The sequence below is a fragment of the Mesoplodon bidens genome (genome assembly GCF_964165515.1).
Source record: "Mesoplodon bidens genome assembly, chromosome: 11".
NCBI classification, from domain to species: domain Eukaryota; kingdom Metazoa; phylum Chordata; class Mammalia; order Artiodactyla; family Ziphiidae; genus Mesoplodon; species Mesoplodon bidens.
In genome coordinates this window covers 2254932-2270458 of record NC_138167.1, presented here as the reverse complement: position 1 = coordinate 2270458, position 15527 = coordinate 2254932, and the positions used below count along the sequence as shown (strand labels likewise).

Here is a 15527-nt window from a genome sequence, read left to right as displayed (position 1 = left end):
GATCTACCCAGCTGGACATTTAAGACTTGTGCATCCCACTCTACTTTAAGCCTCAAGGTAAAGAAAAAAGTTCATGCGGCAAGAAGCAGCAATCTCACTATGACATTTAAGGAACAAAAGTATTATAAAGTATAACAAAATAACTACAAATCAAAATGTCTGCCTTTAAGCTTTAAATCTCAGATTTATAAGCATTCTCAAGGTTAGGGGAAAGAGATGTCCATGGGCACTTAAAGACGAGCCTCCAATAAACCCCAGGACAATCAAACTTAACCTCTAATCACAATACATTTGCTGATCAATATATACTTTATAAGCAGTAGTCCCTCTCTGCACAAAAAGGAATTGGGTTTCTCAAAATGGAGTTAAACAGTCCAGATGGCAAATGTTACACAGAATTATAAACAACTAGGTATTCAGATTAGGTTACTTCTAAAGCCTCTTCCTAATTTTGAAATGCTGTAACTCTGTAAAACCAAGAATGCAATCTACCATCAGTATAACCTAATGTTTACCCCTTAATTGGGAAATTAAAGATACAGGAACAGCTTCAATCTAATAGATTGTCTGCTTATATATTTATTCTATCAAATTCCCTAGGGTATTAAAAAAATAAGGTACATGGCATGAGTTTTGGTTGAAGATTACCACAACACTACTGATATTAATAACTAATTTTTGAAAATGTTTTTGTATTTTATTTAAGCTGCATAAATCAAACTAAACATATTCAGAACCTTAAACAGCATCACATAATAAAAGTTAGTAGGGCTTCCCTGGTGGCGCAGTGGTTAAGAATCCACCTGCCAGGGCTTCCCTGGTGGCGCTGTGGTTGAGAGTCCGCCTGCCGATGCAGGGGACACGGGTTCGTGCCCCGGTCCGGGAAGATCCCACATGCCGCGGAGCGGCTGGGCCCGTGAGCCATGGCCGCTGAACCTGCGCATCCGGAGCCTGTGCTCCGCAGCGGGAGAGGTCACAACAGTGAGAGGCCCGCATACCGAAAAAAAAAAAAAAACGAATCCACCTGCCAATGCAGGGGACACGTGTTGGAGTCCTGGTCCGGGAAGATCCCACATGCCGCGGAGCAACTAAGGCCACGAGCCACAACTACTGAAGCCCATGTGCCTAGAGCCCGTGCTCCACAAGAGAAGCCACCGCAATGAGGAGCCCGCACGCCGCAGTGAAGAGTAGCCCCCTCTCGCCGCAACTAGAGAAAGCCCCCGCGCAGCAACAAAGACCTAACGCAGCCAAAAAAAAAGTTAGTAGGTAAGTTTTCACTGAATAGAAATGTCAAAAAAGAGAATTCTCAAAACAAATTTTTTATCCTAATGGTTTCCTACAAGACAAAAACCTATCTCTCAAATTCACTATAATTTGCCCGTTGGTATCACAGTTTTTTTATACAACTGCATGAGATGATTTTCACACAGTCCTTAATTACTGATATCATTACCTTACTGATAAAATAAGCCTAGCACTGTTATTTTAGCGTAAGACTATACTTTCCAAAATGCTTAGTACTACATAAAAGAAAAATTCTAGAGAATTCTGACCTGACATTAATTTTTAAATGTATCATAAAAAATAATTTAAGTATAATTATTCTAGCTTTTTTTTCCCCTTGAAAGTGGAAGCTTCCTAAAGTGAGAATAGATTTTTACTTCAAAACAGCCTATCAATCATAGCATATGAAAGGCCACAAAAATAAGTTGTTTTGGGACATCCCTGGTAGTACAGTGGTTAAGAATCTGCCTGCCAGTGCCAGGTACACGGGTTCGAGCCCTGGTCCGGGAAGATCCCACATGCCGTGGAGCAACTAAGCCCGTGTGCCACAACTACTGAGCCTGCGCTCTAGAGCCCGTGCGCCACAACTACTGAGCCTGCGCGCCACGACTACTGAAGCCTGCACTCTAGAGCCCACAAGCCACAACTACTGAGCCTGCAAGCTACAACTACTGAAGCCCACGCACCTAGAGCCCGTGCTCTGCAATGAGAATCCACCGCAATGAGAAGCCCGTGCACCACAACGAAGAGTAGCCCCCGCTCACCGCAACTAGAGAAAGCCCACGCGCAGCAACGAAGACCCGACGCAGCCATAAATAAATAAATACGTACATAAAAAATAAATTGTTTTGCAAAATTCCTCAGATAATCAAGCTATCTTCATTCACAAGTCAGAGCAGTCATAGATTTTTCTTATTGTATTAACAAAATATGTCATCAAGGTAATCGTTACAAACCCTGTTGCAGGTCAGTTAGTTTTTTTCACATTAGGGAACGTAACATTACAAAGTTAATATTCATCCTACTGGATAATGCTGCCCTCAGTTAACCACTAACACTACTTACAGGTATTAATACAACTGGTATGTACCACACATGAGAATGCTGAGCAACATTAATCTCTTTAATGTACCAAATTTTCAATTAAGAAGCAGAAAAAAAGCTGACAAGCTCAATATAGGACACTGTTCATTTCATACAAAATAATATTAGGAGGTTTGTGTCATTTCTTTTGCATACTGTGTAAACAGAACCTACTAATCTGAGTAGTTATTAAATATTAATCTCATAACAAACTATAGATTTTAAAAATAACTTGGAAATCTATCATTTCCATTTACTCATGCTTGCATTTCATTGTCAAACAAATCCTACATAGGAAGCGATGTTTTCCATCAAGTATATCTGAAATTCCTAATTTCATAAATTCACTAGCCCCTGTTCAATTTCTTAACAAAGTACAAGCCTCACCTTGCTCAAAGCATAGAGATCCAGAATTTTTCTCTCCACCACAGGGATCTTAAGGGTAGACCCCTGAAGCTCCCAAAATTTTGCTAGTTGATCCAAGAAGTCCAATCTCACTCTGGTCATTGCCTAAGATTATTAAAATATAGAAATGAGAGATAGGAATTAAGTTTTGGTGAAAGTAAATGAGTTTTACTTAACAAAGGTACTCATTTCTTTAAATAAATTCAGACTTCTCATTACTGCTTAGTCCAACCTTATAAGTCAATAAAAAAGAAGCAAAATACTTCTATTAAACTTTACTAAGACAAAAAAGTTACTCTAATATATGCGAAAAGTTCTATTATCAACTAAAGCAATTTTTGATAAAAGTTAACTTTAATCTAATCAGAAAATTTAGTAAATCGAACTATTTTTTCTAAGCATTCTAAACCTGTCATTTCATCTAGAGATAATGTGCATACTTCAAATACACCAACTCTCCACCTCACTGATATTAAGATCCTCCATCAAGTATCTTATAAGAGACTAAAGGGGGGAAAAAAAGGTATTAAAATCTCAAAAAATAACTGTTTTAGGAGCATCAAGGAAAAAAAAAACAAACTCAGCATGACACATTAAGCCCTAACTGTCTAAGATTTCTCTTTTGTACTCTGGAAGTTTTTTACCACATTGAAGAATCTTCTGAAAAATCTCAGAAACAGGAAGAGCAACTATGTAAACAGATTTCAACTTAGAAGTTTAAGAGACATTCAAAATGTTTAAAGGGAGATCTTAATAAATCAGATTAAGAGTCCTAGAAAAGTTCTGTTAGAGCAAAAAACCAAACAAACATACAAAAAACACTTTTGAAAACTAGTTTTTTTTAATAGAAGAATTTTTAAAACTATTTTCCAAAGACTACAAGATACAGAATCTTCCAACATTAACAAAAGAAAAATTTATCAGAATAATTGGCACTGAAGAAAGTAGAATTTAAGAATTCCAGTTCTGGGCTTCCCTGGTGGCGCAGTGGTTGGGAGTCCGCCCGTCGATGCAGGGGACATGGGTTCGTGCCCCGGTCCCGGAATATCCCACATGCCGCAGAGCTGCTGGGCCCGTGAGCCATGGCCGCTGAGCCTGCGCGCCTGGAGCCTGTGCTCCGCAGCGGGAAAGGCCACAGCAGTGAGAGCCCCGCGTACCGCAAAAAAAAAGAAAAAAAAGGAATTCCAGTTCTCTAAAGCTAAATACTGGATATTTCCACCATGAAAAACATGGCTACAGATAGTGTCTCACAATCCCAGTCAAGCAGAAAAAACTGTAATAACTACTATCAACATTTTTTTTTAATCGGAAACTTCCTTCCATTCAGTCCCAATTAACATTAATTTTGAGCCCTGGTACATGAGCTTCTTAAAGTTCTCTACCTGGAGTCCTGATATAAAGAACAGATCAGGAGACAGAAACGGGATGTAACAACACTTACCTCAAGTTCATTCAGACGCTGGACTCTGGGAGTAAAACGGAAGCTTTTGACTTCACATGCAAATGGAGGCTGCCAATCCTAAATAGAAAAAATTTCTTCACCATGTTGGTTAATAAGCAAGGAATGCACTATTCATTCCCTTAATTTAAGGGGTGAGTTGCCACAAATCAAGATGACAACAGATCAACTTACAAGTCTTCTTTAGTTAGAGACCAAAAGAATAATATTTAGAGAGAATAATTTATTATTACTTATCTCTAACATTCTAATACTAAGCTTATTTTATCAATTTTCTCCTCAAATCTCACAGTCCCATTATTTATATCTGACAATTACGCTTTCCCCAATTACTCAAGTGGAATGCAATAAGCTCATCTCAATACAGCATCTAGTAAACATCCAAGTTTATCAAAATAAAAAGAAAATAGAATTTGAAAGAAATAAAAAAAGGTAAAATTAAAGACCAAAAGGTAATGTTTTAAAAGTACTTATGTAATTGGACAATGTGTTTTTTCATTCATGTGGAATGTGACACAGCACTTTAAAGTCTATGTTATATAAATGTTTTGTTCAAAGCCCAGCTTCTGGGCACCCAAATTTTCTTTTTATTAAAATTTTTTTAAAAATTAGCAAACCCACAGAACAAGGACAATTTCCAGATTGGAGATGTGGTATAACTGAAATGAGACAACTCATTTCAAGTAGAGTTCCAGAGACCATAGTTTGATTTAGCCTAAATAGTAATCTATTTAAAAATGTGAAAAGTACTAAAAAATTTTTATCTTACCTTGGAAACTAAAGAAATCCACCAATATTGAAATTAAATTCTGCTTGTAAACAACACTTATTTTCAATAATAACATTGTGACGCAAAGAGAAGGTATATTATTTCAACCTTTTGTAAGTAACAAAAAGCTATACATATATATATATATTTTTTTAACTAGAAGGAACCTTGAATAGAATTTCTAATTCATTAAAGCAACAGAATAAATGAAAATATGGTTTAGGAAAAGCCTCAGTGCTTAAGGTTTTGTCAATATCAGGTAATCTTGATAGAAAAAGAATTAAATGAAAATAAATTTTTCATAAAAGAGTTAAGTGAACTTTGGGGAGGATGCCAATACACGTACCAACACTCATCATAGCAATTATTTGTTAATCCTTTGCTTGCAACTGATAGTCTGTAATCTTAATCAAATTCATTGAGCATAAGGGAAGTGGCTTGCCTGAGTTTTAGAAACAAATAGATTGATCTAGATTCAAAATCTACTTTGCCATTGCCCAAGATCACACATCTGATAAGTTATTTAACTTATCCAGACTTGTCGCATCTGTAAAATGACCTTATTTACCTACTGAGGCTTCAAAGAATATTAAATGAAAACATCTGTAAATGCTACACTAGCTGCTCCTCCTCCTCCCTCAATCTAAGCTCTTTTTATTCACTGTGGTAGTTTGCACACTTCTGTGGTAGTTTGTGGTGAGAGCAGAAGCTTTTTAAAATGCAACAAGGTGTAAAAGGACTGTATTTTATTTTATTACTAGTAGACAAAACATAAAGCAAGATATCCCTTTAAGGAGCACTAAGGCATGGTTCACAAACTTTAATGTTCATTAAGAATCAAGAGAGTACTTGCTAGAAAAGCAGTTTCTAGAACTTCCATATCCCGAAACTGATTCCAGTCTGGGAATGAGGCCTAGGAATCTGCATTTTCACAAGCATCCGGTCGACCCTAGTGCAGGTGGACCAGGAACATCATTTGGAAAGCACTGGACCTGACGGGTAGAGAAAAAAACCTTTTGACCTTGAGCAAACCCTCAACCTCTTGGGGCACTAATTCCCGCAAAACAAAGAGTAGTATCAGCTTTCCTCACCGTAAAGACTGAGAATCGTAACTAACCTAGAGGCAAACCCAGTTATGTGCAATAACTGCGATTCTTATGTTTTTTTTAAACCTCTAGATGTTTAAAATAATTGCTGCTTTTTCCTTCTCCTCCCCCGGGAAGACTTTTTTTCACTGCAGCAGTAATCAGTCTGGGGTGCTTGTTTGGGGATACCACACCAAGGGACAACTAGAGCTCAGATTACCATTTAAGAAACCTTAGCCCTGAGATGAGGCCTGCAGATACTTAATAAATCAAGCGTCAGCAAGGCTAGGAGAAAGCAAGAGCCGACGGAACGGCAGTTTTTCCTATCGCACTGTAACGAGGATTATACGCGAGGGTAGGGCTGTCGCGTCACGATACTTCAGTCACCTTACGGCCAACGAAAGGCCGAAAGCCTTTGTTACCCTTGCCCACAACCCAAGAGGGGAAGAAAAGTATCGGTTCCCAAGCTCTTGGCGGATAGGCCCCGGGACACGACTCTCTCGCGTCCACAGACGTGCCTACATAAGACCCCAAAGAAACCAAAGCGGAAACACGGAGAAACTTAAAGTCGAGGTGTCGAGAGACCAGGGCAAGCGAACGCGAAAGGGCAGCGGACCGGGAAGTCGAGCTAAGCCGATCAGACTCCAGTACCTTGGGCGGTCGGATTTTGCAGATGCCGGTTTTCTCCGCCAGGGGCCGGATGCGGCCGATGAAGCTGAGCGGGTCTGTGAACTCCTCCCAGCTGGGCTCAAAGACCGGGCACTCCGGAGGCGGCACGAACTCCGCCGCGTAGCCCCCCGGCCCCACGGCCGCCATGGTGGCACCAGGGGCCCACGGGGAGAAGGGCTGGCTGGGGCCCGGCGATCGCGCTCACGTCCCCTGACAGGGGCCGAAGCTCATCTTCTCGGACGACACCCGCTCAACACACGTACCCCAAAACCGCTTCCTCCTGCGTTTGTTATTGTTTCCTTCGGGGCTTTTCCTCTCGGGTCGGGGCTCACCGGAAGTCAGCGTGCGACCAAATCCCTCCGCCACCAGAAACAGGATCCCTCCGCAGCGACGTGTCGCCCCGCTGCGCGACCTTCCTTCCTCCTCCCTCCCCCGGCAACGCAGGTCGCTCCCTGGCTTCTCGTGCGCCCAAGTTCCGCGCTGCCGACGACTCCCGGCTGCACAACCCGGCGGCCCAGCCGCCCCTCCTACTGGGCGGTGGGGGAAGCGGCCGGACCGAGCGGGGCGCTCTTCCGGCGCGGAGGATGCGTAATGCGCCGGGGGCAGAGGTTCTACTTCCGGCGAGCGGAGCCCGATTCCTCCTTTGTGTACAAATGGACCGGAACACAAGCAACCGGACCTCGCAGGGCTGCCTGTTTCAGCCTCCGTGTCTGTCTGTTTCCAGATAACTACCTTTTCCGGCATCGCTCTTTTTTTAGTCCTTTCACTGTTAGTGTCCTTTTCGAATAATCTCGTTCGGCCACTTTAATCCGCCCCATCTCCATAGCAACAGGTTCGGGTCCAGCCCACCCGCCCGAATCTCCCCGTGGGCCGGCCTTCGCCACCATCCGGGAATTGATTTCGTCCTCAGAGAAGCAACGGCTGTTGACCTTGCTTTTCCAACCGTTGAAGCCTTTCTCAGTTTTCAGTGACAGCTACGGCAGCTGTACTGGCCCTGCTTGTCGAACATCTCTGTGCCGGCGGGCGTAGACGCTTCCTCCCAAGTTGCTGAGAATGACGCAGAAAGTACTAAAGAAGAAACCGTGAAACAGTAGTTCTTGTATTATCTATTGGAAGGAAGACTTACTTCCCAGGGCTCGATCTCATGCTCCCTGTTCAATCTCAGCTTCCCCCAGGACCTAAATTGCCAGCTATGGCTAATGACTGCCGAATCTGTACTTGCAGCTTGGACTCCTCTCCTGAGTTACAAGCCAGTACATCTAGCTACCTACTGGACAACTCCACTTTGGTAAACTAAATGTGCCTTGAACTCATAGTTCCCCACTGTTTTTTCAGTGTTTCCAGTTTCCACGGATGACTTCATTCATCTATTCAGTTGCCTAATCCAGAAATCCAGAAGTAATCCTTAAACTCTTGCTCTCTCACTACCCACATACAACCCTGTGTCAAGTCTGGAGATTCTATCATCTAAAAACCTTAAATCCACCCATGTCTCCATCCAAATTATCACGATCCTAATTTAAATTCTCTCTCCCCTGGACTGTGATAACAGCTCAGTTCTTGCCCCCTGTCATATCTCTTTCCACTCATTTATCAGGTTGCTTGGTCTAAAGTCCAGAATTCACCTCGTCACTTTTCATCTCCAAACTCAACTCCAGGGACTTCCCTGGCGGTCCAGTGGTTAAGACTCTGTGCTCCCAATGCAGGGGACATGGGTTTGATCCCTGGTCGGGGAACTAAGATCCCTGCAAGCCACATGGCAGGGCCAAAAACAAACCAAAACCAAAACCAAAAAAAAAAACAAACTCGCCAACTCCAAACTCCTTTATTGTTTGCTGTCTTACCCCCAAGCTTCCTCTCTTATGCTTCTCCATGCAGTACAAAGAAATTTTTCTTTTTTTTTTGCTGTACGTGGGCCTCTCACTGTTGTGGCCTCTCCTGTTGCTGAGCACAGGCTCTGGACACGCAGGCTCAGCAGCCATGGCTCACGGGCCCAGCTGCTCCATGGCATGTGGGATCTTCCCGGACCGGGGCACGAACCCATGTCCCCTGCATCGGCAGGCGGACTCTCAACCACTGCACCGCCAGGGAAGCCCCACAGAAACTTTTGTGGTGACTTCAATGCACCATGATTTCTCACCTCTGAGCCTTCACAGATAATGTTTCCCCACCCCCACAGTTTCCTATATCCCTTTTCTGGCTAAATTCCTACTCATTCTTTATCAGATGAAGTTTGAAGGCAGTTTGCAGGATAATTCCATCTTGCTTGAGGAGGCTGGCTTTTTGTTCTAGTCAAGCCTTCAACTGATTGGATGAGGCCCACCCACATTAAGGAGAGCAATCTGCTGTACTTAAAAGTTCATTGATTAGATATTAATCTCATCCAAAAAAACACCCTCCGAGTTAACACATCACACACATTAACATAAATATATTTGATAAGTAATAACAATATTCTCCAAAAGAAATTTAGTGAAAAGAGTGGCATTGGTTTACAGTTTTTGAAATTTTAAAAAAATATTTAGCTTAGTGGCATCCAGCTAGATTCTCACATCTATTTCTGCCCTCAATCTGTTGTGATATGTTGTTTGGTTTAAAATATATGAAGAAAATCCAACACCACACAGGTGTGAATGGAAAAGGGACAAGTATTTTTTAAAATTTTAGCCTTTTCAAATCATTGTAATTTCTTTGAGGCTAGCAATGTGGAATCTAAAATTTTATCAATGAACTTTTTGTACTCTGTTGTATTAAAATGGTAGTCAACATTTGTCCTTGAATGGACTTTTTACCCAGTCATTTTGTAACATCATGCATTGATCATTTCAAAAATGTTGGTTCACTGAGTTATACAGATCTTCCAAATGTTGATGCATATCATATATTATTTTTTAAATCACAAAAATATTACCATTGAACTTATAAAAAAATTGGGAAGCTGTCAAACTCATACTGACAGAAACAAGTTTCCAAAATTACAATTTTCACTGGAAAAGCTCAAATATTCAATCAATAAATACCATCCATTGTTTCCACTGAAGAGATGGGCTCACATTGTTCATCTTCAAGAAAATGTCTGTCAAAAACCTAGATCTGAATAACTATAGTTTGTCTGTTAGGCCTTCTGGTGTTCCATGGAAAAAATGGCTAGTTTAGCTTGTGTTTTCCCTTGAGCAAACACTCCCACTTCTGTGTGCAGAAGTACACCACGTGTACTTCCCATTTCATCACAGACTATTAGAAAAGACATGTATTAAAGAGTCAAGGTTTATTAAAATGTATCATTTTTACTGCTTCATCTGGTATTCTTAAGTAAAACTGGCTTTTTTTAAACCATGAGTGCATGTGATGAAGACCACTTCTACAGTGTGTTGGTGCCACTGTGATGTGTGTGTGCTACAGGACCAGCAATTTCACCCACCATCGCATTTGCACCATTGGGACAAATATCATTGGTGAAAAAGGAAAATAGCATCTTAGTATTAGTATGAAAATACTTTTGACTGCAAGACCTTCAGAAAGTATCTCAGGAACCAAAAGGTCCTGGGGACAAATAGGAGTCTGTAGACCACACTTTGAAAACTGCTGCTTTATCCTATAATTTGAATTAACATAATAAAGGAGAAAGGACTGGAAAAGACCTGCTTTAAAAAGAGGAAAGAGGGGCTTCCCTGGTGGCGCAGTGGTTGAGAGTCCGCCTGCCGATGTAGAGGACACGGGTTCGTGCCCCGGCCCGGGAGGATCCCACATGCAGCGGAGCGGCTGGGCCCGTGAGCCATGGCCGCTGAGCTTGCGCGTCTGGAGCCTGTGCTCCTCAATGGGAGGGGCCACAGCAGTGTGAGGACCGCGTACCGCAAAAAAAAAAAGAGGAAAGAGGGACTTACCTGGTGATGCAGTGGTTGAGAGTCCGCCTGCCGATGCAGGGGACACGGGTTCGTGCCCTGGTCCGGGAAGATCCCACATGCCGCGGAGCGGCTGGGCCCATGAGCCATGGACGCTGAGCCTGCGCATCCGGAGCCTGTGCTCTGCAATGGGAGAGGCCACAACAGTGAGAGGCCCACGTACCACTGCACTCTAGAGCCCACAAGCTACAACTACTGAGCCTGTGTGCCATAACTACTGAAGCCTGCATGCCTAGAGCCTGTGCTCCGCAACAGGAGAAGCCACCACAATGAGAAGCCTGCGCACCACAATGAAGAGCAGCCCCCGCTCGCCGCAACTAGAGAAAGCCCGCGCACAGCAACAAAGACTCAATGCAGCCAATAAATAAATAAATAAATAATTTTTTAAAGAGGAAAGAAAAGTAAATAACCTATTAGAGCAACAGTCTCAACAACAGATCTTTGATTCTTAAATATTTAAACATTTAAGTTTTTACACTGTATATGTCACTAGGTTCTTCTAAGATGCAATAAAATGGGTTCTCTGACATACTTTAACATTACAAGAACTCAAGTGTAATTAACAAACCCTTAAATTCATTTAGGCCAAAATAATGACAGTTCATTTTGTATCTGGTGGTCTTTGATTGAATTCAATTATGTTCAATTCAATAAACATGTCTATGAATATTGGGTTCCCACCCAACACTACGTTTGATCACTTTACTCCAGTGCTTCTTAATGTGCGTCAGAATGGAGTCTGGGGAAGGCATGTATTTGGACCTAGCAAAACCAGACTTAGTATTTAGAAAAGAGACAAAAATTGTTATTTGTACTACGAAGTAGAGAAAGTAAAAGCCAACAGAGTCAATTAATAGGAATACATATACTATATACTTAAGACACATTTTTAAGTGGGGTTTGGGAAGACAGACTCCAAGTACTTCATAGGGGACAAATCAGAATAGGAGGGAGAAATTCAATTTTTATGAACTATACAGGTTGAAAAGCTATGGCTTAAAATATTCCTTCTTCCCTTATCATGATGTTTTTTGTTTGTTTGTTTTTATTTGGCTGCTCCAGGTCTTCGCTGCCGCACACAAGATCTTCGTTTTCCCATGAGAGATCTTCATTGTAGCATGCGGGATCTTTAGCTGCAGCATGCAGGATCTAGTTCCCTGACCAGGGATCGAACCCGGACCCCCTGCATTGGGAGCATGGAGTCTTAACCCCTGGACCGCCAGGGAAGTCCCTATCATGATGTTAATAAGGAAATAAGCTGACCCTCGAACAACACAGGGATTAGGGGCAGCAACCCTCCATGCAATCAAAAATCCACTATGATTTCCAGTCCGCTGTGTCCATGGTTCCTCAGTATCTGCAGTTTCTCCTTATCCACAATTCCACATCCATGGATTCAACCAACCTGGGGTCATGGAGTTCTGTAGTATCTACTATTGAAAAAAAATCCACATATAAATGGACCCATGCAGTTCAAACCTGTGCTTTTCAAGGATCAACTGTAAACATCACTTGAAATATTGCATGAAAAAAATCTTCAGATCACGTTCCTACCAGAGCCGTTGAATATGATGTAGGCCTGACACTTACAAGCGATCTCCAAATTCTTATGAACTGCTGCTGTGCAATATTGAATTAATCCCTTCCTTTATAACTTCCTTTTCTGTATCTTAATGTTTAAATGAAAGATCACTATGTTAAAAACTCTGGGGACTTCCCTGGCAGTCGAGCGCTTAAGACTCTGCACTTCCACTGCAGGGGGCACGGGTTCGATCCCTGGTTGGGAAACTAAGATCCCACATGCCATGTGGTATGGCCAAAACAACAACAACAACAACAACAACTCTGATATAAATGTATTTTCTTAACCAAAGCTCCTCTATATTTACCTTCTCTTTCCTCTCCTGGAATACTATGCTGTACTAACTGAACTTATTATTGGCTTCACCATTGCCTTAAAATTCCACAATTTTTGAAAAAAATTTAAACCTTGACATATTCTTCATATGTAATTGATAGTTTTATTTTATCTCTTCTTCAAGACAATCAATGAAAATATTTGTACCTTAATTGAAGTCAACAGAAACTACTTGCAAATTATCACTTTTTTTTTTTTTTTTTTTTTTGTTACGTGGGCCTCTCACTGTTGTGGCCTCTCCCCTTGCGGAGCACAGGCTCCGGACGCACAGGCTCAGCAGCCATGGCTCACGGGCCTAGCCGCTCCGCGGCATGTGGGATCTTCCCGGACCGGGGCACGAACCCGTGTCCCCTGCATCGGCAGGCGGACTCTCAACCACTGCGCCACCAGGGAAGCCCAAATTATCACTTTTTATTGTCCTCCCTTAATTAAGGTATCAACAACTACTTTCAAATCATATTTAAACACTCATATTTAATCTATGGCTACCTTCCCTCAAAGTGTCCACAGCTTATGCTTTACCCAAGATATAAGTATTAGTTACTTCACTATGATTTAATTTGTATGACCTTGAATGGATTCCTAATCACCTATCCTTTTCCACTGAGCAAATAAAGGACTGCTGTAAGGCGAGGAACATCATTATCGATGAATTTAGCTAGGTGCCAGGCAATCTTCTATGTGCTGGATATATGGGCAGTGAGCAACAACAACAAGAAGACAAAGTATGTCTCCTCACAGAACTTAGATTCTAGCGGTGAGGAGAGACAAAATCATGAGCACTAGCAAATATATACTATTCTAGGCAGTGATGAGGTATTTTAAAAAGTAGAGAAGGGAGGGTGTGGAGGGTGTTGGGGGGGGATAGGGCTGTCAGAGAAGGACTCAAGATTGATGACATCTAAATAGAAGCTGTGCTATAAAATATATAATGACAACTTGCTACAGAATATCAAAGGGAAGGAATAACAACCGATTAAGGAAATGGTATTTGCATTGGCCTTGGTAGAAATGTATGAAGATGCATGGAAAGGGTCAATCCAGATAGAAGCGTGTGAGCCAAAGCTGGAAAGTACATGTTGCATTCAGGAAATAACTAGTTATTTATTATAATAGAGAAAGTATGGTCAGACTGTGGCAATGTTTGAGTGCCCTATTACTATATGGATTTCATTCTCTGTGGGGAGTCACCAGAAGTTATGAGCAGGAGTATTGAGACAGGCTGGGACCTGGGACCTGGGACCCCTTACTGCAGTGCTTGCAGCTGAACAAACATCTTCTCCTCCAGCAACAGACCACAAAGAAACTATAAGGAACTAAAAATAACTGCATGCATCTGTGGTCGGGGCAAATTATGAACAATAAGATACAAAAAGGCCAAAACCCACCTGCCACGATCCCTGCACACAGCACCACCAGGGGGGTGGGCAGACGCCCTAAGCCACCCCTCCGGCCGATCCACCGATCCATCCATACCCTTACCCCAGTTAAGGGACCATCTCACCACCCCACCTTCGGCGAGCCAGCAAAGACACCTGTTTACTTGTTTTCACTACTCCCTGCTGAAGCATGAGCTCCAATAAAGCCTTGCCTGAATTTCTCTTCTGGCCTCATCAATTTCTAATGATTAAAGAGTCCAAGAACCCAGGTCGGTAACAGTATGACCTATCCAGAAGTGTGCTTTAAAAAAAAAAAAAAAAGAGCAGCAGCTTTTAAGGAATGGATTGGAGAAGTAAAAAAAAAAAAAAGCCTGAGGCAAAAACACCAGTTAGAAGCCTATTGAAGTAATCCAAGTTAAAAGGAATGAGACACAGAGTGGAAATAAATAAGCAAGATATAAATTTGAGAACTAGTAGGAAGGTAAGATCACCATGATTTGTTTTTTTAAAAAATGCAGGTGCCAAAAGAGAGACAAAAATAGTGAGCCAAGGTGTCTGGGAAAATCTTGATGTAACTAACAGAAAATCACAAAGGGGGAAAAAAAGCAGATTTAGAAGATGGCAAGTTCCTTTTAGACTTCCTTAGGTCTCAGACCAGTGAAGAGTCCCAGCTTTTCCGTACCAGTAGTGTTACCAACCAGGGTCCTTGGATTTTTCAATCAACAGAAATTGGTAAGAGGCCAGACGAGGAATTCAGGCAAGGCTTTATTGGGACTCATTCTGCAGCAGGGAGGGAGTGAAAACAAGTAACAGGTGCCCTTGCTCAATCCCGGGCCGGAGGGGTGGCTTAGGGGGTCTGCCCACCCCCTGGTAGTGCTGTGTGCAGGGATCGTGGCAGGTGGGTTTTGGCCTTGCTGTATCTTCCTGTTCCTGTTTTGCCCCAACTGTGCAGGCATGCAGTTATTTTTAGTCTCTCATAGTTTCTTTGTATGCTGTTGCTGGAGGAGACGTTTGTCCAGGTGCAAGCATTGCAGTAAAGGGTCCCACATCCCAGCCTGTCTCAGTAGCTGCAGCTCTGAGATTAAAGTGCCTTTCCCCCTACACCCAACTCTTCCGCAAAGATGAGACCACAATTAGCCTTTGAACTAACATATATGATTAAAGACAGTTTCTCACACCTCTCAGGAAAAGGAGGATGTGTCTGCTACCTGATAATAACAACATTTATATACATACTCCTCTGACTGTAGAAACTGATCCACAGGTCCTGTCTTAGCTCTACGCCATCAGGTCATTGAAGGAGAAACTATCTTCTTAAGACTCTTCACCTCCTTGAGATAAACTCGTACATTCCAACTCATAATAATCCTGTGATTATGCACAGCATTTCTGCATCATCTTTCATGAAAACAAGCTAGTTGAGAAAGCCTAAACTGGGAGCCCTAAAGTGCGCCAGAACTAGGGCGTCGGACCCCAAACATCAACACCACCAGTACCGGGAGGCGCTGGGTTGCTGCCGGGCCACCTCCTCCATCCAGAGAGCTGTGTGCAGAAGGAAAACTACATTTCCCGGA

General features: G+C 42.3%; 1 protein-coding gene across 3 annotated transcripts in view; it reads right to left on the bottom strand.

Annotated features, from left to right (window-relative positions):
- Nucleotides 1-7381, bottom strand: part of KDM5A (lysine demethylase 5A) — an 84964-nt gene extending 77583 nt beyond the window's left edge. The window contains exons 1-3 of one of the 3 annotated variants that reach the window (XM_081247968.1): nucleotides 6737-7381; nucleotides 4214-4291; nucleotides 2755-2877 (exon numbers count right to left, since the gene is read on the bottom strand). In XM_081247968.1, coding sequence (XP_081104094.1) covers nucleotides 2755-2877; nucleotides 4214-4291; nucleotides 6737-6901 — 366 coding nt within the window. In that variant the 5' untranslated portion in view covers nucleotides 6902-7381. The remainder of the gene's footprint in view (nucleotides 1-2754; nucleotides 2878-4213; nucleotides 4292-6736) is intronic. The other 2 variants (XM_081247967.1, XM_081247969.1) reach the window with 2 other exon arrangements.
- Between the last annotated feature and the right edge of the window lie 8146 nt (nucleotides 7382-15527).